The 22,718-nt window shown below is 37.4% G+C and overlaps 1 protein-coding gene across 1 annotated transcript in view; it reads right to left on the bottom strand.

Moving 5' to 3' along the window:
- The window catches only part of METTL15 (methyltransferase like 15), a 102,139-nt gene that overhangs the window by 38,326 nt on the left and 41,095 nt on the right, over positions 1-22,718 (bottom strand). The window contains exon 3 of the mRNA XM_050897718.1: positions 21,347-21,483. Within this exon, the coding sequence (XP_050753675.1) occupies positions 21,347-21,483 (137 nt within the window). The remainder of the gene's footprint in view (positions 1-21,346; positions 21,484-22,718) is intronic.

Here is a 22,718-nt window from a genome sequence, read left to right as displayed (position 1 = left end):
TTCTGTAATTGCTTGTGTTGTTGGAAATCTCTATTATACACTATTTTTCTAAGACATAATTTTCCGAGACAGGTGAAGAAGTCTAACTGTTCCATTTCTAAGTGGCAACCCTAAGTGTCTTGTAATTATTGTCAAAGCAACACACTCCCCATACAAGTTCAGGCCCTCAAGGTCTGAAAAGTCTGATTTGAGTCTACTAATGTGAGCACTGGGTTTCTGGAAAGAATGCTTTCTTTGCAAGCAAGAGGAAAATAAGGGAAGATGTTCTTGATTTGTTGAACCTAAAAGACTCCTAAAACTCTCGAACAAAAGCCATGATTGACAACAATATTGTTCTCCTGCAAAATAGCCTAAAAAAGGTGTGATTCTATTCATGCTGAAGATCAGTGCCTGATTCTGGTGTAAATTCATCTAGGACCACTGAAATCACATAAATACACAGTAATAAGCTCATATTTAATGCTGCTTTCCCAACCTCCAATAAACGTAAAGTGCAACAGAGTACTCTACTACCCAAGTTTATCTATGAGGGATAAAGACAACGCAACAATGAAAGCTCCTAGAGCAAACAGCTGGAAAGCATTCATTTTATAATTATGAGCCATAGCATAAGCAAAGAACAGAACAAACCTTCTGATCAAAGTTGCTGTTGACTTCTCTCAAACAGAAACAGGGTGAGCCAATCTAGCTAGGAGAAAGCCCTTTTACTGCTATGTTCAGCATTTTTGCATAACACCGGAAGAATGTAGCTTTACTTTGCTACGTATTCACTTAATACAAATTATTCAACAAATTGAAAATATACTATTTGAAATGTATTTTTACTAGAAAATCACATCATGTATCATCATGATACATTCAGAAGATGGTGTGACACGATCATATAAACTGCATATCCAAACTCTTTTACGTACTAATTGTAGCATGCAAACTTCAATAGACATTTTCAATTTATTTAGTATATTGCACAACACGCATCACATTAACAATTTATGTACCTTCTGTTTAAGCCACAAGAGCAATTTTAGAAAAATAATGATTGCAAACAGAGGACATTTAACTGCTACAGTTTCAGCTTCTTTCCTTCTCTTAACTAAAAATAAAACCAAAATACCTACTGGTTTAGCATTTAAATCATACAGTCTTGCAATAACTGTGTAGCCTTCAAAGACCTTTAAAATTAATCAGAACTAGAATATGTATTTCCAGAAAAAAGCATGAAGAAATCACATTCGCTTCAGTCTAGTTTAGGAATAACAATAGTTGTCATTTTCACCCATAGGCTCTCCAGTGTTTAGTTCAAGAATATTTAGACATTCATACCATTACATGTATCTCCCAAAGCAAAGGAAATTCAGATAGCTTGCAGCACTGCGGATGAATGCACATACATGAAATCTCAGCCTTATAAAAGGCTGGGGATAGAATTACAAGTTACCTACACTAAGTCTAAACTTTCAGCAGAAAAGACTTAAGCATTATAAGAGCCTGTAGAAGCAGGGGAGTAAACTCAGCACCAATCGCAAAAATCAATATTTATAATTAAATTATGTAAGTACTACTACATGAAATCTGTGAGGAAAATTTTGGAGCGAGAAAGGAAAGTCTGCCAAAGTTTTGTTCTGAAAACCAGGAATTGCCTATGTATAAGTGAATGCAATCAAGTACCCTGGAGAGGAGTGTGGTTAAAAAAAATGAAAATAAAATATCCCATCATTTCACATTCAACAAAGTTTTGTCTCTTTGGAAGGCACTAGCTTTCATTAGTTAAATGTTTATAAAAGAGTTTATCTTATTTGAAAGGATCCTGAGGTTTAAAAGGAACATAAAAACACCACAAGAAACTATACTCTTTAGACAGCAATCTTCCACATGGTCATGGAAATGCCTGGTTTTGTTGCTCTTCTAGTTCTGTAATATTTGAAGATATAATACCTTCCTGCTGTAATGACAACCTTGAAAGAGACTTATGAATAACAGAAAAAGAAGAAAAAAAACCCAAACTAAACCTGAAAAAATGATATATTAAGACTGATATCCACTTGAGTGAATGTTCTTGAGAAAAAGCCATACAGCAACATTTGATAAATTGAATAATCACTGCATTAAATATAAAGAGGGAAACTTAGGTTCTACATAAAATTACAACAGAAAAATCATTATTTGAATTGGTTCTTTGTATTACAATAAAACAAATTTTCATAGTATCAAGTACAACCAATAAAATAATAGGTATTTTGACTTCTATAATTTACTTTCTTCTTTCATCAGCATCAGTTGCACCACAGGCTCCTGCTGTTTATCGTCCTGGTTGATTTTAAGCCCTTAGGTGACTTGTTAGCAAATGATTTGGAAATAAAAAGTGACGCAAAAAGCTGCGTAAGTCCTTATTAATCGTTAACTCACTCTACCTCCAAGCCACCTGCAGTACCTCTTAAAGTTGATTATAGAACAGAAAGACATCAGAAAGCCAAAACACTGAGAACATTCTGGTTCTAGTTAAAGGGTGCACATTATTTCATATAAAGCTCTACTGAAGTTGTCATTAAAGCTTAAAATATTCAAAGAGTTTGACTAAAGTGCTTTAGAGATGTGTTAAACCTACAACAGGTTGTGACTGGACTGAGCATTGCAGCAGGGAAGAACAAACAAAATATCTTGTAAAAGTTTTTTTTTTTTTTAAACCCAAAAATGAAGAAAATCCCATCAGTTTAAGAACTGCCTTCCTCCTCCTGAATGTTGTTAACTTAGGGTATGACCTAAACCAATAAAGGTCTACTTCACTTTTTTCTTTAAGTCATGTAATTCTAAAATAAAGTAAAATGTAAATATCCAGTCCCCTCTTACCTACACAGAAAACCTTCCCAGACCACATGCCACTTTAGAGAGGGGCTTTGCCTCCGAGTACAGCAATGCTTACTAAGAAGCGCTGAACCTTGCACAATTCTTTTTCTCCAAATCTTATCATAGGTGGTAAAGAAACAAAGTACCAAGCTGTCATTCACTTGGAATTTTACTTTTACACAGGAACCTTAAAAAAATTCCCCCAAAACCTCAAAGAAAAAACTTTCAGAATTTGCTGTTTGAAAAAATAATTTTCAACTTATCATAAAGTTGCTCAAGATTTACAGCCTAGATCTGCATTTTCTTTTATTTTTTTAAACATGGACGTATTCAAAACAGCTTCAAGTCAGTCATAATGATTTGAGGACTTGCCAGCATTTAAGATCACAATACAGCCGATACTTTTAAAAGAAATAGAAGAATTCAGCTGAGTCCAGTTTCACCTCTAACAAGTATTATGCTTTCTGCTGAGTTTAAGCAAAGTTGTCAATGACACAGCTGACTTAAGATTAATCTTAAGAGAACATTTTAGTAATTGATGTCTTATGCAGGTTATAGTGTTTATCCTCTGCAATAGCTTAAGACAAAAATATAAATTACAACTCATATTTGTCAAAGGCAATTTAAAATTTTCAGTGCTAAGAGTATTAGAAATTACATTCATTTTATAAATGAAAAATTTAATTAAACTCTTCATGAAATTTATCAGAAATGGTCTTCCACATACTTATTAACATACAATCCGCATCCTCACATTTAACTGCTTTCAGGGAATTGGTAAATATTCCTGTAAGGGGGGGAAAAAAAGACTACAACAAATGTAGAAGTACATGAAAACTGGACAAAGGCTGTATGTTTATGTAGTAAGAAAGTTCTGGGCCAGTTTCATATAGCGCCAAAGGGAATACTTGTAGTAAACTGTACGATACCCATACTAACAAAAATATGGAATTGGTAAAAACCTTTTGGTATCAGAAGCAAGCATTCCAACAATATTTGACTTCAGGTGTCTCAGCTCCTGAGACAGCCTCAAACAGATTTGGGAGGAATGACAGTGAATGGTGCATTAACAGATTATTCTTCTTGGAAGGAATAAAACTGTCTAAAAATACTTTTTAACATTGACATCCTAGATCCTAGGCTAGACAGTGCCATTCTGCAGTCTAAGACTTCAGGCAAAATTGCTGGTGATCCTGATGGTAGCGAGGAAGACAAGTAGCAGACTAGAAAACCCAGGATTCAGGAAGACCTCAGCCTGTTCAGGGAATGGGTAAGCAGGAGGCCTTGGGAGGCTCTCCTGACACGTGAAGGAACTCAGGACAGTGGGTCAATTCCCATGAACAATCTCCACAAAGCGCAAGGGAATCCATTCTCATCTGGGGGGGGGGGAAGACACAGCCACAGCAAGAGGCCAGCTTGGCTAAACAGGCTAAACACCGAAATCCTGACAATGCCAAAAAAAGGAGGGCCGAGAGAGACACAGGACAAGCTACCAGGGAGTAAAAAAGCAGAAGTCCTGAGCTGGATTGCACTGGGCTGGAATTAGGAACACATAAATCTGTCTGAAGCCAAAACTGGGAAGGGATACGTCATGAAGACACAGAAGACTGGAGAATGGCACAGGTGACCTAGTAATAAATTTCACTGAAAAGGCTGAGGTAGTAAAAGCCTTGCCTAAGTATTTACTGGCAAAATCTGCTCCAAGTGCCCACCGTCAAAGACTAGGAGGGAAACGTGCTAACACCACAGTACAGGAGGACCAAACAAGATGGTCACATACAGCAGTTGGACATGTACAAGGCTAAGGGATCAGATGACACATATCTGAGTGTCGAGAGAGATGGCTGATGGTATCATGAAGCCACTCTGTCAGCTTTAAGACATTGTGGTGATCAGGTCCCCGGTGACTGGAAAAAGGTCAGTGCCGTGATAGCTTCAAAAAACTGTCAGGAATGATTGTCCAGAGAACTGCAGGCTGGCAGACCTCACCTCCTTCACTGTGGAAATCATACAGTAAGTCCTCATGGAAACTATTCCCCAGCACATGAAAAGCAAAATGAGAACAGTCAACACAGATTTACTGAAGGCAAAACACTCTTGAGCAACCTAACTGCTTTCTAAGACAAAGTAACTGGCTCTGTGGATAACAGGTAAGCAGTAGATTTAATTTGATTTTAATACAGCTTTTGATATTTTTCCTCTGTTACCTTGGTAGCCAACATGAAAGGCACAAACTGAATATATGGGCAAAAATCTGGATTCAAAGGCTATTGGTACAATGGATCAATGTGTGACTTGCACCTGGAAGTCTAACAGGAGCGAAGAGCTTCCTTCCAGAGAGAAAACCCTGTCAGACCTGCCAGGGGAATGTAATTCTGAGTTGAAAACTTAAGTAAGGTTCAGTACTTAAAGTGCGTACACTACATAGGTGGCTGTAGAATGAAGGGATAAAAGCGTTTTTGTGTACCGTAATTTTATTACGTATTAATCTATTCCAATAAACTTGCAACACTGACTCATTGAGAAGCTTCCAGATTGGCACCCAAATATTGACTTTTCTTTCTGTAGTTATGGTTAGAGAGAGGAGCGGACAAGACATTTTTAGTTCTGCACACTTCTACTTTTCCATGTTCAATATCTCATTAACTATGAAAATTAAAAATGGAAACATATTCCTTTGAAAACAAGAAATTCCCCTGATTATACAATGAGATTCAGTTCTTGTTTCTAGCCTTAGTAAGATAAGTTTCTTTGAGCCATGAAATCATTGCACAGAAAAAGTATAGAATTTTTAAAAGTTTTTAAAATTCAGTAGAATTTTGTTTGATTCATATTTCTTGCTGCAATATATCTGAATTTATAATAAACTAGTGTCTCAAGCAAACAGCTATGAAAAAGGACATGAAATTAATATCAAAAGCCTACAGCAGCTTCTTTTCAGTCCATTTGTTTTCTACAAAACATCCACAGAAACAGAATTCAAGGTTTCCTTCGGACATAGCTTTGATGTCCTGTCCATCACATACGGGACCGTGCAAAACAAAGGAACAGATGAGACCAAGAATACCAGCATCTTCCATACCTGCTGCTTATTCTGCTCAATTGCCCACAAACCTGTAGTATTCCAAACACCTGGGAACAGTAATACATAAATTCTCTATCACAAGAATGATGTCAGAGGTCTCGTCTACTTTGTACTATAAAACAAATATTAAAAACAGCTCAAAGACTGGTCAACAGTTTCATGATTAGTCATATAATTTCGCATTATAACAAACCATTTTAGTTAATACGATTGTTAAGGTATTTGAATGTTGATAAAAAGGTTATTTTGAAGGCAAAAGAGAAAAATATTTTAATTATGTGTTTTATTTTCAGAAATTAAATTTTTTCCATGGCACAGTGTGCTTTCCAAACATGCAGAAATAAGTTCATTCATACTACACAAGCCATAAACCACAATGCAGAAATCCTACTTTAAGCATACCGTAAAAATAATCCTATTTGTGGGGTTCCCCTCATTAGCATGATCAAGAATACCACACTATCATTAACCTTCATACTCAGTCTTTCCTTAACTGCGGATTTTGACACATATAATAGACTCACCTTAGAAACAATAACTCTCTGCATAAGAAGAAAATTTCATGTTATATACACAAATTTTTGTTAGCTTGAACTAAGAAGTTGCCCTTTATACTCTTGGAGCCAGTACCTATGATGCTCCCCAAATTCCCTCTAAGTGAAATGAGCCTTGCTGCAGCATAAAGTTTCAGAAAATGACAGCACTGATTATTCAAAATAGGCACACATTTTTGGTCCTGCTAGTTGGACAAGTAACAAACTGCACATTCAATTCTATTGTGACACAGAATTTTTTGTTTGGGTTTTTGGGGTTTGTTTTGGTTTTAAGAAGATGAAAAGGTACTAGCATAATATCATATATTATAAATTCTTGGATTAAGTATTACTAAATGCCAGAAGGTCATATCTTAATATTGGGCTCACCAAGTGCTAACATCCACTTCTTTTGACAAAGGCAGACTGTGGGAAGGGTTGAATTCAGGTAAGCATGCTCTTCTGCTCCATACTTGGAAGGTCACACCATCACTCCACCTTAACCTAGACTGTATTGCAAGGAATCAAAACTCATGCTGATGCTCAGTCAACTGAATGAGATTTTTGCCTTGTCTTTTGCGGCAAATCACTCTGTTCATTAGGAACAGCTAGTAGTCATGAATGACATGAAGGAGGATGAACTACTACCTTAAACTGATGGAAAATATGATAACATGCAGCACATGTCTTCAGAAAGGGTGGGAAGAGACAATGCAGCAGTGGATTAAGCCTTCCCTGGTAACAGAAAAGTTGGCTTTTTAACAGCTGCTCTCCCAGTTTCACAGGAATTGGTTCCCAGTTTCTTCTGAGGGGCAAAGGTGCAAGTTTTCAGGTCCCCATGTAATCACTGGAATAAAAAAAATAATGGTGCTTTCCCAGAGGTAGAGACGCAATGGCTTGGGGGAAGGGAGTGCTTCTTATCCTCCTCTTTCCCTTCCCAGCCTACTAGCAGGTGGCACAGATCACCTAGAAGATGAACGGCCAATCTAGATACCATTATCAGAAAGAATTTGGTTCTGTTTTCCTGAGTCATATTTAAAAATTTAAGTTTCAGCAGCCTCTAACTTCTCATGATCAGTGTAAGACTGTATAGTAAACAATACCAATATTACAGATTGTTTCTGCTGTTGAGACATGACATTTCTATTATTTCTTATAACTCTGTGTGTGTCAAGAGTTAAGACCACTTGCTAGTCAATACTGGTCTCAAACACTTGCACCATTCAGTGGTGACAAGGCCACAGGTAACTTCCATTCCAAGTTACATGTTTTCTCCACCGAGGTTTTACACAGAAATTCTCTGAAATCTATCCAAATCTTTGCTGCTTCATCAACCTAAGTTGCTGTATTTTTCAGGCATCCAAATACAAAGCCAGCAATTAACTGTCTGATTTTACTTTCAGTCCTTTGAATATTCTGCACAACACTTGGCACAGCTGAGTCACAAAGGCCAAAATCAAATTAAAATGCAAATGATGTTTATTATTATGACAAGAAAAAATAGAATTATGTAGTCAAACTCAAAGTAATTCACTTTTATGGTCTACGTCACTTATATGCATAATCCTAATGTATCTAAGATAAGAATAATAGTATTTGAAGTACAATGACGCAATTAGAAAAATAATCTGAAATCCAAAGAATTTCTCTGTACATTTGTGTATTTCATACTTAGTTAAGCGTGAAGCTCAATACTGACACAAAAAAGTGGTGACAAATATTTTCATTTAGTTACCTGTTTTCCTTTTTATCAAATTTGAAGAAATAAAATTATGAATCAGAGGCTATCAGCTTTTTTTATTTGTTTTAGTTACTTAGTAAACAACATGTTTAGCTTAAATACCAACAAGTCTTGACCTTCTCTCAGTAAGTGACAAGCACCTTTTTGTCCACACATTTATATCATCTCCACCTTCATATGAAAATGCTGGAACCTTTTACTCTCAAAAACTATAATCTATGTACTGATGAAATATACTTTTGCCTTTATTGTCTGATACAAGGAGGAGTATTTCAATACAGTTTATGTCTTCTTGTTTTGTGTAGAGTGCCTCAATGCCTCCTATTGTAAATGTGAACAAAAATAAGCTAAATATACACCCCTTGACAAATAGCAAGCTAAAATACTGTTGCTGAGAAATAAGACGATACCATGTTCTCAATAGGACAAAAAGATATGTAGACAACTAGCTACCAGGTGCAAAAAACTTGTTAGAAGCTACGTTCTCTTCTTTTCCCTTCCTCCCTCTCATTGAAAAAAGCAGAATGTTGAGTTTTGCTGTTATGAAAAAAAAGAAAAAAAAATTGAAAGGAGTACTCTTATCAGTTTCCTTTACAAAATGCTGATTATTTTTATAAACAAACTCGTTTGTTACTGTAATGAAAATATACCTGGAACTCAACTGTTCAGCCACCAAAAAAAATGCTTTAAATGTTTATAAAAGATATTTCTAAATATTGTTTTATACATACATTTTAAAATGTTTTTAATTAGAATTTAAGTTCAACAAACAGAAAATTTTACATGTATTTTAGTAATAAAATGGTTACAAAAGTAATATAAAAGTACCTAAGTCATCTAAACACCTATAAGAAACTTCCTCATCAAAACCAAGAAGATGGAAAACTGGCTGAAAGGAAAAGTCAATGTCTCCTTTATGTATCATGTAAGTTCAAAGGTTATTTCAGCATCATAATTATTTACCTTAAAAAACAAAGACATTTGTTCCTTTTAGAAAAAACCTACAACCCAAATTAGGCTTCACAGAACTGTCCTCAGAAACACTCTGTGTGTAAGATCTATAACATTAAACTTTAAAGATGTTCTGAGCATTTCTATACCACACTGATATACATGAATTAAAAAAACGATATAATGGACATGTCTGAAACTACTGCTGGTTAAAGTAAGACTTGGCACTGCATTCCATATGAAGTTGAGCTAGCAGATATATACAATGTCCTTAAAAATAAATTAAGGATCTGGACATTTGTACTGAAAAGAAATTCAAATCACCCACATTCAGCTCCACGTCCTTAACCAATACCTAGAGGGTTTTTTGTTTGTTTTAAATTATTTCAGAAGCTTCTTATCCCTCTTAATCAACTTAAGAAATAAAGGTCCTCTCATTCTGTGAGAGCAGTTAGCATTTTGTAGTATTCCTAGAAACACTGATGAAAACCTGTGATGGAAGAAAACCGACATTCAACAGAATGTTTCTTCGTTTCTTGATCACTATCTGTGGTCTAAAAGCTGTAGTTTCCCAGGCTGGAAAGTAATTAAGCTGCTTGGCCTATACTTCCTTTGTCTAACGATGTCTAAGATGATTCAGATACATGTGTAGATGATCATATTGACTGCCCTGACCTAGCAATATCTCGAACAGAGAGTATGAAAAGGAATAAAGGGAAGCAGGAATAACTCACAGAAGCAGAATCACTTCCTGTATGCTTTGGATGAGGATCCACTCAACAGAATGTTTGAAGGAGATGACTATATGATGCATCTCTCAATTTAATTTAAATTCGGTAAACAATATAAACCAATATAAAACCCTATCACATGGGATATGACACCAGGGGCCACCTTAGCATACTCACTACTGCCTGCTGGAGAATGGTGCTGCACAAATTTACCATTTAATGCTACACCACTATAGCACAGTAAGATCAGAAAGTGAATGTATTTTAGAATCCTATTGTGCCTTAGAAAAATTCAAGACCACCCACTCACATCAGGTTACAATCTACAGTCTAAAACCGTTCCTATTGAACCTGCCTGAAGCATGATGCTGGACTAGATGACATCCTAAGATCCCTTCCAATGGAAATGATTTTCACATTGTGGGAGAAATTGCCTAAACCAGAACTACCATCCAAACTGATAAATATCAATTATTCACACAACTCTGATTTTCACTTTAATATTGAAATGTAAAATGACTCAGCAACAGAAAAAACATGGAAATAAAACAGTTCATTGTTTTAAACCTAATGCTTGCAAACCTTCCTTCAGAGCTTCAGGTTGGCCAACATCTCTTCTAAGATTTTCCTACTAAAAATAATATGACGCTGCAGCTTCTCTCAAGACTACTCCCATCAAAATGGCAGCAATTTGTTTTCCTAAACCAGTAACATATAAAAGGGCTGTCCTGACTCCTTTGACTGGAAAGTACATTAAATCTAGCACTGGTGCTTGAGATGTTACGTATGAAAACAAAGACAAAACCCCAAATTTATGACATTGAAAATAATTTTAATAATTCATATAACTATCATTTTGCCAAAATAAAGGAAATAAATACATATAGCATTAAAAAGATTAACAGAATCTTGTAAATAGAGTGAGTCTTGATAGACTCATTAGTATTTAATCATTCTCCAAATGTTTTTATTGCTAAATAAAAGCTTTAGTGGGAATGTCACCATAACCATGCCTTGAAACTAGTGCCATTGTATATATAAAGGCAGTATTTGGGCATAGCTATGTTCTTAAAAGACACCTTACTCCTTTAAGATGTAAACAGTGCAAATAAGGACTTCTCTTATGTAACCAGTATATGAAATTTAAACTCAGCTACTAATATTGGAAATGGTCTGTAGGCATCCCACCTCAATGCATGAGCTAGACAGATCTCGCAAGTTAAGTAAGAGTCAGGTCAGGACAGTATTTGGTTGCAACTGAGGCAGAAAAAAATTAGAGCTCTGAAGTGATTCTGATAAATTTATAGTGCTTAAATTCAGCAGATAGAGAGCTTTTCCTTGTCATTCAGTATTTAAATTCTGGTGTGATACAGTGCTAAAAGAATTCTGTGATGGAGAGATATGAGATGTTGATACCACGTTCACCAATTCATCAATCCTTAACATCCTATACCTTGAGCATAAAAAGCTCTGCTCCAGCCTTCCAAACACACATATTAACCTGCTTCAGTAGAAAGTGCAATCTTTCCTGCACTTACTGACTGTAATGTAAGTAAGAGCTATTTTCTGGCTTCCCATGCATACAATAGTTGACAACTCCCACCACTGGAACTAAACACCAGTTTTAAGACCCACTGCATGGGCAATATCGGCACTGAGAAAAATTCTCAGTTTAGGACCCCATTCAGCCTTTCCTATATATATGGACGCAGTGGCAACTCACACTTCCACACACATGACCACTCTGTAAGGTACGGTGTACAAGCTTTTTCACACCTACCTCTGAGGAAGAGAATAAACGGGTTGGAAGCTGAATCTGACCAAAGAGCCACAGTAAACCACCACTGCATCAAAGGTATGCTTAGTACAGCCTGCTGGACAACTTGCTTATTCTAGAAACAATTTTCCCTGCCTTCAGATAACTCAAATTTGCTTTCCCTATGCTTTTTCCCCCCCCATAAGAGAGCAAAATAGGACTTTTGTATCTTAAAGACTGTGGATAAATACACTTTCAACTGAGTAACAAACAGACACTACTGAAATTGCAGGGGGAAGATCTAAAGATATTTGGATAAACTGTTGCATCCAACTCATTCAATCTTCTCAAGCTTCAGGCTGACACCTGAAGACTGGTTGTCTGCTCAACCAGTATACTCAGATTTGTGATCTTTTTATGTTCCCATCTTCACGGCCTTCTCCTAGCTACATCTTCCCAAACTTACTTCTAATACTGAGCTACGTATTGTTTTAAAGAAACACTGGGATTTGTGCAATGTTTCTCTTCCCTCTCCTTTTCTAAGGAGGTACTGTTTGCCTACCTGGTCTTAAATTATGCTGCATTTTGAGGATGCATAGGAGGTGTTCATATATCTATGACTACTTCCACAGGAAATGTGCTCTGCTTAAGCCAAACAAATACATTCTGCTTATATGAACAGACATACAGATTGAACAAATGTAAGGTACTCTCTAGATGCCCTCTGTTTTTCTCCATGGGTGACAATCTCATTAATACTTCTGTTTTTCAAATATCCTATAAAGATCAATAAAACACAAAAGAGAAAGATAAAAGATAAAAAGACTGACATACTACACAAAATATTGCACTGCTCAGTGACTAACTTCAATCTGTACCTTTATTCCTTAAGCAAAAACATTATGCACACTCTCGAGGACAGTAACTTTCCCTGTCCATAGAAAGCATCAGAAACTTCTGAAGCTCATAGGACACTAGGAATTACATAGCATCTTCCTGTTTTAAACCACTACTCCTTACTGATCTCTATGATTAATTGTAAAAACAGCTTATTTTTGTTTCTATCCTAGTTATAGGAGTTTCTCAAATGAACTTTTTTCAGAGCCAGTCAACAACGTATAAATGGACTACTGTGACTGAGGATTAACCAGCCCTGCCTCTTTGCTTAACTGTCCATGCTGCAAAGTGTGATTAAAAAGTATATGCCACATTATATATGCCACATTGCACATGCCACATTGCACTTGCTCTCTACAAAATCACATTTAACAGATTTTTTCAAAAGTAAACATATTAAACCATATTTTCATATTGTAAAGTATTTGGTTTCTACTATGCATTTTTACACTATAATTTGGTTTTCCCATCTTTTTGCTGTTGTCTTCCAATTAAAATACATAACAAGAGTTGATGGTAACTCCAGGGACAGTGGTGTGGGCATGCAGGCACCTGCAGTTGCTCAGTGTTCATGTACGTGCATAGAAATTGTTTTAAGTATACAAATACAGATATAAATTATTAGAAGTTTTACAAACTATTTATATTCAGAGCAAATAAATTATTCTGCTAAAAGACTAATTAAGAGTATGGTCTTGATGAGGAAGCATCAGTATTTGTTCCCATTATCTCTTGGTTTAGCCAGGAAATACCCAACAAAATATTATGAACTGGTCTTAGCATAACACTGCATGTTAGTCACTGCATTTCAGCTCCCTGATCTAAAATCTCTAACAAAAACAATAAACATGTCTTTCACAATTCCTTGGCAGAGATGTATTATTGGTAACCGTGAGTAGATGACTGCAATAACAATTCAGAGTATTACCACAGGAATGTTAAGTAAATTAAGAAAACAATCCAGTAACATTTAGTTCAGCTAGTTAATACTGTCAGTTACATAAGAACTTGATGCTGAGCTGTATTGGGTTTGCATGGCAAGGTTTTGGTAGCGCGGGGGCTACAGGGTTGGCTTCTGTGAGAAGATGCCAGAAGCTTCCCCCGTGTCCGACAGAGCCAATGCCAGCCGGCTCCAAGACAGACCCGCCACTGGCCAAGGCCATCAGCAACGGTGGTAGCACCTCTGGCATAACATATTTAAGAAGGCGAAAAAACTGCTGTGCAACAGCAGCTGGAAAGAGAAGGGAGAATATGTGAGAGAAACAACTCTGCAGACACCAAGGTCAGTGAAGAAGGAGGGGGAGGAGGTGCTCCAGGTACTCCAGCAGAGATTCCCCTGCAGCCCGTGGGGAAGACCATGGTGAGGCAGGCTGTCCCCCTGCAGCCCATGGAGGTCCACGGGGGAGCAGATATCCACCTGCAGCCCGTGGAGGACCCCACAACGGAGCAGGTGGATGCGCCCAAAGGAAGCTGTGATCCCATGGAGAGCTCGCGCTGAAGCAGGCTCCTGGCAGGACCTGTGGCCCCGTGGAGAGAGGAGCCCAGGCTGGAGCAGGTTTGCTGGCAGGACTTGTGACCCCGTGGGGGACCCACGCTGGAGCAGTCTGTTCCTGAAGGACTGCACCCCGTGGATGGGACCCACGCTGGAGCAGTTCATGAAGAACTGCAGCCCATGGGAAGGACTCACACTGGAGAAGTTTGTGGAGGACTGTCTCCCATGGAAGGGACCCCACGCTGGAGCAGGGGAAGAGTGTGAGGAGGAAGGATTGGCAGAGACAATGTGTGATGGACTGACCACAACTCCCATTCCCCTTCCCCCTGCACCACTCAGGGAAAGGAGGTAGAGAAATCGCGAGTGAAGTTGAGCCTGGGAAGAAGGGAGGGGTGGGGGGAAGGTGTTTTAAGATTTGGTTTTATTTCTCATTACCCTACTCTGATTTGATTGGCAATAAATTAAACTAATTCCCCTGAGTCAAGTCTGTTTTGCCCATGACAGTAATTGGCAAGTGATCTCTCCCTGTCCTTATCTCGACCCACGAGCCTTTCGTTATATTTTCTCTCCCCTGTCCAGCTGAGGAGGGGGAGTGATAGAGCAGCTTGGTGAAGATCCATCCAGCCAAGGTCAACCCACAATATGAGCGTAAAATACAGAAACATACACACACATGGCTAAAAACGTTTTAAAAAAAGAAGACTGAACATTGTACTATGTGGTTTTTATGGAAATGGTTGTAAAAATTTTTTTCATGAGTTGATTTTTTTTTTTAACACCAAAACTGCCAGGAAAAGAAGAGTTCCCCACTTTCCTTTTTCAGTACCATTTACTACTGGGTATTCCATAGCCTAAAATGAAAAGATATTGTCTTTGTAACACTTACAAGGAACAGGACTGAGAACACATTAAATAAAGAGTTGCTGCAACCATGGGAAAAAAAAAAAAAAAAAAAACACGACTTCCTTTCTCTGCCAAGAAATTTCCCTTTTAATCAGGCAACGTGTTTTTCTCCTTTGCTTGAATTTAGGGAACGTTTACAGGAAGAGGGAAAACTAACACTTCCCTTAAAAAGTGGGATTACACGATTCTGGCTTCTTCCACCAGTTTAGTTTCATTTTTGCCATGCTACATCCCAATGTCACGGGCCAGTTCTGGATACAGAGTTTGTGATGCTTAACTTCACATTGAGGACCACTGAGAAGGCGTTCATCTGTCCCAACAACACTTATGTAATAGGAACACTTTCTGAATTTGAAATTATTAGACTGCAGTCTATAACTGGTAAAAATTTTGCAGCCCATACAATGAATTAAACACAATCATTATGTTTGCAAAGAAAAGAAAATTAAGAAGTGCCTACACAAAAGATTTAATTGCAGTTTCAAGTGATGTGATGTTGGTAGTGAAACATCTATAATTACGCTATATAAGAGAAGACTGACACTCAAATCACAGAATCATTTAGGTTGGAAAAGACCTTTAAGATCATCAAGTCCAACCACAAACCCAACACTGCCAAGTCCACCACTAAACCATGTCCCTAAGTGCCACATCTACACGTCTTTTAAACACCTCCAGGGATGGTGACTCAACCACTTCCCTGGGCAGCCTCTTCCAATGCTTCATAACCCTTTCAGTGAAGAACTTTTTCCTAACATCCAATCTAAACCTCCCCTGGTGCAACTTGAGGCCATTTGCTCTCATCCTATCACTTCTGACTTCGGAGAAGAAACTGACCCCCACCTCACCACAACCTCCTTTCAGATAGTTAGGTCTCCCCTCAGCCTCCTTTTCTCCAGACTAAACAACCCCAGTTCCCTCAGCCGCTCCTCATAAGACTTGTTCTCTAGGCCCTTCACCAGCTTCATTGCTCTTCTTTGGACACGCTCCAGCACCTCAATGTCCTTCTTGTAGTGAGGGGCCCAAACCTGAACACAGTATTCGAGGTGCAGCCTCACCAGGGCCGAGCACAGGGGGATGATCGCTTACCTAGTCCTGCTGGCCACACTATTTCTCATCCAAGCCAGGAGGCTGTTGGCCTTCTTGGCCACCTGGGCACAGTGCCAGCTCATTCAGCTGGCTGTTGACCAACACCCCAAGGTCCTTTTCCTTCAGGCAGCTTTTCAGCCACTTTTCCCCAAGCCTATAGCATTGCATGGGGTTGTTGTGACCCAAGTGCAGGACCCAGCACTTAGCCTTGTTGAATCTCATACAATTGGCCTCGGCCCATCGATCCAGCCTGTCCAGATCCCTCTGTAGAGCCTTCCCACCCTCAAGCAGATCAACGCTCCCGCCCAACTTGGTGTCGTCTGCAAGTTTACTGAGGGTGCACTTGATCCCCTCGTCCAGATCATTGATAAAGATATTAAACAGAACTGGCCCCAATACTGAGCCCTGGAGAACACCACTTGTGACCGGCCACCAACTGGATTTAACTCCATTCACCACAACTCTTTGGGCCTGGCCATCCAGCCAGTTTTTTTACCCAGTGAAGGGTACACACGTCCAAGCCATGAGCATCCAGTTTCTCCAGGACAGTGCTGTGGGAAATGGTGCCAAAGGCTTTACTAAAGTCCAGGTAAACAACATCCACAGCCTTTCCCTCTGAAGTTGACAAGGTTTTAAGAAAGCACTAACAGGCCAAGTTATAAAAGAATGTAAAAAGTAAAAAGGGAAAACAATTGTTAAAAATAGACTGTTGCATGTGGTTTGTATGTCAGGGTAACTTTGAATTGGGCCCACATTTGAACCAGGAACATGATGTATTGAAGGATCAGACTGTATGTATGAAAGCAAGCAAAGGTTTCTAGTCATTCTGAAACCTGCACAGCTGGAACTTCAGCAACAAGAGAAAGAGTTTTTATTCCTTATGTTTTTATAAGGAAACATATTTGGGTTTGTTAGCCAAATAAACCTTTTGGGGAACAAAATAAATGACAGAAAAGCGCTATTTTAATATAACAGCATTTAAAGGTCTTTTTAGTGCTCTCAATTGCATTTTTCCATCTCATATTTAAGGCAACTCATTTATCTATTTTGCCTGCATTTGAGAGGCAGCCAGATGTTGACATACATGGAAAATTCTTTAGAAAGAAATAACGCTATAGGTAACTAACTTACTTATACATAGTCAAGGCACCATTATAATGAATACGCCTTGATTGCACACTGTTAATTGTATCCTTTATGCACTACAGTCAAAAGTTAAATAGTAGCCTATATAAATAACATATAGCAACAAAAGCATCAATATAGAATACACTCAGCTACAATTCACAAGCACTTAAAACAAGCTTATTGCAACTGAAAAAAGTTCTGTTTTCCCTAGAATTGAACAAAATAAATTCTATTTTCCCCAGAACACATAACGCACAGCTGATGGTGCTATCCCACTTTTTCTATAAACTTAGCATAACCCTGAAAGCAAAACCCACAAGCACCAACACACCTCAAAATTACTTTAGAACTACAATAAAATGGTAGTTAAATTGTATGAGAAATTTTGTACTATTTATCCTTACTTTTGGGCCACAATTTCTTATTCTGCTCAGACAATTACAAAGAACATATTGTCCCCTCTGCGTAGGCTTTGCATAGGTTTCTCATACTTAAAAGCTTGCAATGATACTGGTTAATTGCCAGATTTCAGCCACCTCTCTAACCTCTCCCTTTCAGTGCGCATGAAAGGGTTTACTTGTAATATATATTGCTACTGACTAAATTTTATCTTGTTCTCCTGGATTCTCAGCAGCAATTCCCAAGTTAGAGGCTTCCCCAGAAAGCACGTCAAAGGATTCCCACCCACACACTGAATATCTAACAGGCCCTGACCCATTTTCTCCTTATTAAAGCAGCACTACATATTTAAAAAAAAAAATAAACAGAGAGGCTAAATGAATGCAAGAATTGCAGTTGGAACTCTACCCTCTTCAGATCTTAGTTCTGACAAAATCACTACCAAGAAGCAAAGAGACACATTTAAAATACAAATATCAAATGTATTTTTCCTCAGTGTTCTCATTCAGTGACTTATTACTCCAGCTGTCTTTCGGCTAAGTACAAGGAGGACTTCTTTTATTAGTTCTGAATATAGAAAAATCCCCTAATTTAGCCATACTTACCTCCTCTTCCAACCATATCTTTGGGCATATTTCTGCAACTTGAGCTTTAATAATCTTGTAACTCAGTGACTTAAGATATAGGATGCTTAAAAAATGAAGCCTCATAGTGAGTAACAGTTGGAACCACATGATTTTACTAAGATTATTAATGTTACCTAATCAGAATAAGCAATAGCAATTAACTCCAAATATTTAGAATCGAAGTTTTTTATGGTAGGACAGACTACTGCAAATACTACTGCAAGACTCAAGATCCGTCATGTAGTTGATATGCTAGAATTTAATATCCCCAATTAAACAGGTACAATATTCTGTTTTACGTAGAAACACAATGGCAACAGAAAATTCAATTGATGTATGACCTTCAATTTGCCCATCACATTCACAATTTCAAACATAGTGGGAATCGGATTTTACAGGTTACTGTTGCATAACAGCCTTTTCCCTCCCCTTGTGCCATCATCTCCAAAGGAAGTGAAGCACTTCAGCAAGTCAAATAACCTCTCCCAAAACACCAGTGTTAAACAGAAGAGGTGAAAAAACCCTACAACAGAAAAACAATGGAGAAGTTTATACTTCTGTGCTGCAATTCTTCAGTCAGTTACATCTACAGCTGTGCTTCTTACAGAAGGGACAGCCCTACATTTCTTTCAGCTTGCAACTGCATGCTGCCATTACCATTTTTAAGATAGCGCAACTATTTCTGTGGCTCCCTGGTGAACCAGGGAACTATTTTACCTGAGAGTAGACCTGACCATATAAAGACGTCAACTGGATGAATTCCCTGAGCTTTTGATGCCAACACAGATTTGAATTAAACTGATAAAATCATGATAAAAGATTTATTTCTAACACAGTGCAAAAAACAGACACTAAAACCTCATAATATTATATCAACCATCTTTTAATGAAAACTGAAAGAAAAAATTCCGTTTATGAAAGCTTCGTATCTCAGAAGTAAATCCTTTATACTTACAACTGATTTGTAAGCAAACCCTAGCTTTACCTCTTATTTATAAATTACAGACTTATATCTCTTCCTTCCCCCTTTTAATTTAACAATGCTTTATGCAACTGACTTTCCAGGGAAAGCAGATTAATAATGAGCACATATACCATACATGAACTTTTTTTTTTACTTTAATTTTCAACATAAACTATTATGAAAAAGAGATATATTTTACCTTCTGAAAAAGGACCCACCTGTTGTTTCCAATAGGAAAGACGGGAGATGAGGGAAAACACCAAAACAAATAAGAATACTGCTCTGTATATTACAATATATATTCAAGTGGCATGCAGTCATCTTTCAGTGATTAAGACTTTTCACTAACAACTTAACACTATGTTATTTAAGCATCCACTTCATTCTAATAATAACTTGCATCTGTAAAGGTGGACAACACCATGTCTGGAGTCCAAGTAACAAAGTCTATATGATTTTACGAACAAAAATAGGAACTAGGAGACCTCCTTTGTTTATAAAGCCATAGTAAGTTACATCAACTGTAATACTATACTGATTAAAGCTCATCTTTTCACAAACATAAGCAAGCAGAGAATTAAGAACATCAATCATTGGCAGAACAACATCCAACGCTTGTTAAATCTCTTAATCTATCTGGAAAATAAACTTCCTTCACACCCAGGTTTGCATGGGATACTTTACGGATAAACATATATTGAGGCAGAGGACTGTTCATCATTGTCTTATGTTGTGTGAATGTTTCGGAAAAAAATTATTAGCTATAAGATTAGCTTTAATTTGGACTACACGTATTTTTTTTCTATGACACAAAAAGCAGACGACTTTACAATTCCCATGACACTTGGTGGAACGTGTTTGCAGACTTAGTTTAAAAGAAAATTTCCTTGCCCATATTCTCCACACTATTCTGTCAAAAAGAGCATTCTCTGGAGAAATAACAGTTGAGAGAGGAATTCCACAAATTTGTAAGTATACACTGCATGTCACTTCAGCCTACAAAGAACTGAAAATTTAGAGAAATATATTTAAGTGGTCTTACAGAGTAGGATGACTAGAAACTGAGCTATGCTTTCTTGCCACATGCTTGCATTTTTCCCACTGGGCCTCTGACAATGGCACTTGAAGAAAGGAATGCACAGTTTAGCCTTTTCTTTTAGAAATGGTGAGGAATACCTTCTGCATTGCTTGAATAATACTGCTGTCTTAGAACTCCTTTTTATGTGGGGAAACATGACTGAACAACCAGGTGTTTCTTCATCCGCCTCTTCCAGTTTTCTTCTTATTGGAAAGATTTGCTCTTCCTCATGTAAAAGCTCTTTTGAAATAAATACTCTAACATTTTCAACCTGACAGTAAGTGTCCTCTCCTTCCTACTTTCCCTAAATTTCCTAAGTATTAATTACTTCATATTATTTAATTTTATAACTACATATTTTTACTTCTTGCTCAAATTTAAACAATAGCAGTTTCTGAAAAGCTCATATTCAACTCCACATATTGCACACTCCTGCATGAATGTACTCAAGCTCTGACTGGGCTGTTTCTTAAATAAAGGAACAAGGACTTTGTATAACTAAAAAAAAACCTAAAAATTTGCATTTAGCAATTGTTCATGTAGCAAATTCAGCACTCTAAAAAGAAAACTGAAGCATGAGCTTTACACAGAAATAGTAGCTTATTAAATTGTTTAGTAGTTTCTGAAGCCAGTGGCAAAATATTTAGCAAACCTAATACCGAATTACAATTATTTTGGGGTTTTTTTTTAAATTAAAATATTCATAAGCCATATTTAAATTACCTCATTATTTAAAAGTATATTATTCATCCTTTTTTGTGAAATATTTACCACAAACTGTATGTTTTTGTACAACTCTGCCATCAGAATCATCTCAAAGCACGCAGAGCACAAGAATCTTTTTAAAAACAATTTTAAAATATAAAATTGATTATTTGATGCATACTCAAAATTAACGGAGTACAGAATATGCATTTAACTCCAAAAACCTCAGAAAAACTTGCAAGCAAATACTCATAAATTGAATTGGATCTCCTATTTAACAAGGCACATACAGCATATAACGCTATTCTACAATAAGCCATTAAAAACTATATATTAAAACTATAAAAATATATTCAATTGTGTATATAATACCACAGTATCAACTTTATCTCGACCTTATTTGAGACAGGAGAAGACAACTTACGGGTACAATTCTGAAAGCTGCTGAGCTATTTCATAAGCTGTGGGGTCCCTGTCTAGCGCATATATTGTAATGTCGCTGGCTTTCTCTAGAAGAGCTGTAGTATGACCTCCGGCTCCAAACGTCATATCAAGGAAACGCTGTTGAGTGAAAAAGACAACACCCTTAATTTAGAACCGTGATAAACCGATTGTTGATTTAAAGTTTCTTTTGCTAATCTCTCTCATATGCTGGAGGAAAACATACCATACAATATAGTCACAATGCCTTCTTGGAAATATTTTCATATTTTGTGCAGAACTGCAATCATGTCAGAGTAGTGTTTTTAGGGGTTGTGACCTCCCTTCCAGCAAGCCTTCCAGAACAAAAGGACAATCATTTGGTACAAGCAACTGCAGCTTCATACTCTTCCCATTTCTTCACATTTTGAGTTTAAAGGAAAACCACTTGACTGCTGTGTTTGGACTTGCTCAGTTTGATGGACACAAAGATATATAGGACATGGGACTACAGGAAGTAATCAGCACCACCTGCTTTGTAAGAATGTGTCTAAAAGGAAGGCTGAAGTATTGTGTATCAACTAAAAAAATGACACTATCATAGTTTTATACCACAGATCACAGTGTGATGGCAGCACAGGCACATATATATCCTGAGTGGGACTAACCTAACTAGCACAGAAAATATAAGTTTTCAAGACACATTACCATTGATTTTGCATTCACTGTGCAAGGACAGAGGTATGTATTTAGGTTACTAAGATACGCTGAAGCCCAATCCTGCTGTACCTTCTCTACCATCATTACATGTGTTAATTAGATGCAGAATAGCATAGGAATACCCACCTTAACAGCAATCCCATTTCAACTGCTGATGTGGCATACTCTATGGGCTTGAGTTACAGCTTTTGATAAACAAGACATATTTCCTTGCTTCTGACGAATATTTACTGCCCATGAACATATACCATGTCTGGTGTTCTGGATACACAAACTAAGACTGGAAGATTTTTAGTAATACCAGGCAGACACAGCCATCCTCGCCAGTCTTCTAAAACAGATGACACATTCAAGGAACTTTGAATGCTCTCTGATGAAAACACACACAGGTACAGATTCAGCACAAGTTGAGTAAAATTAGGCATTGAAATTCCTATAGCAAGTCTCTCAGAACTCAAAGTTCCTGAAAGTAAGTGGAAATTTCACATTCCCGCCATCAAAAACTTCACAAAAAACCCAAAAAAGGCTTTCTTCTCATACTTGAGAAGGGTGATGTGGTCATCAAATTCCACAGAGAGATAAGGTGACTTCAAAAGGCTGGTTAACTCCCAGCCACATCACAGAGGACAGTGTCTGGAACAAACGGTTTGCCTGCA

Source organism: Gymnogyps californianus, chromosome 5, assembly GCF_018139145.2.
Source record: "Gymnogyps californianus isolate 813 chromosome 5, ASM1813914v2, whole genome shotgun sequence".
Classification (NCBI taxonomy): domain Eukaryota; kingdom Metazoa; phylum Chordata; class Aves; order Accipitriformes; family Cathartidae; genus Gymnogyps; species Gymnogyps californianus.
This window is presented reverse-complemented; position numbering and strand designations above follow the sequence as displayed.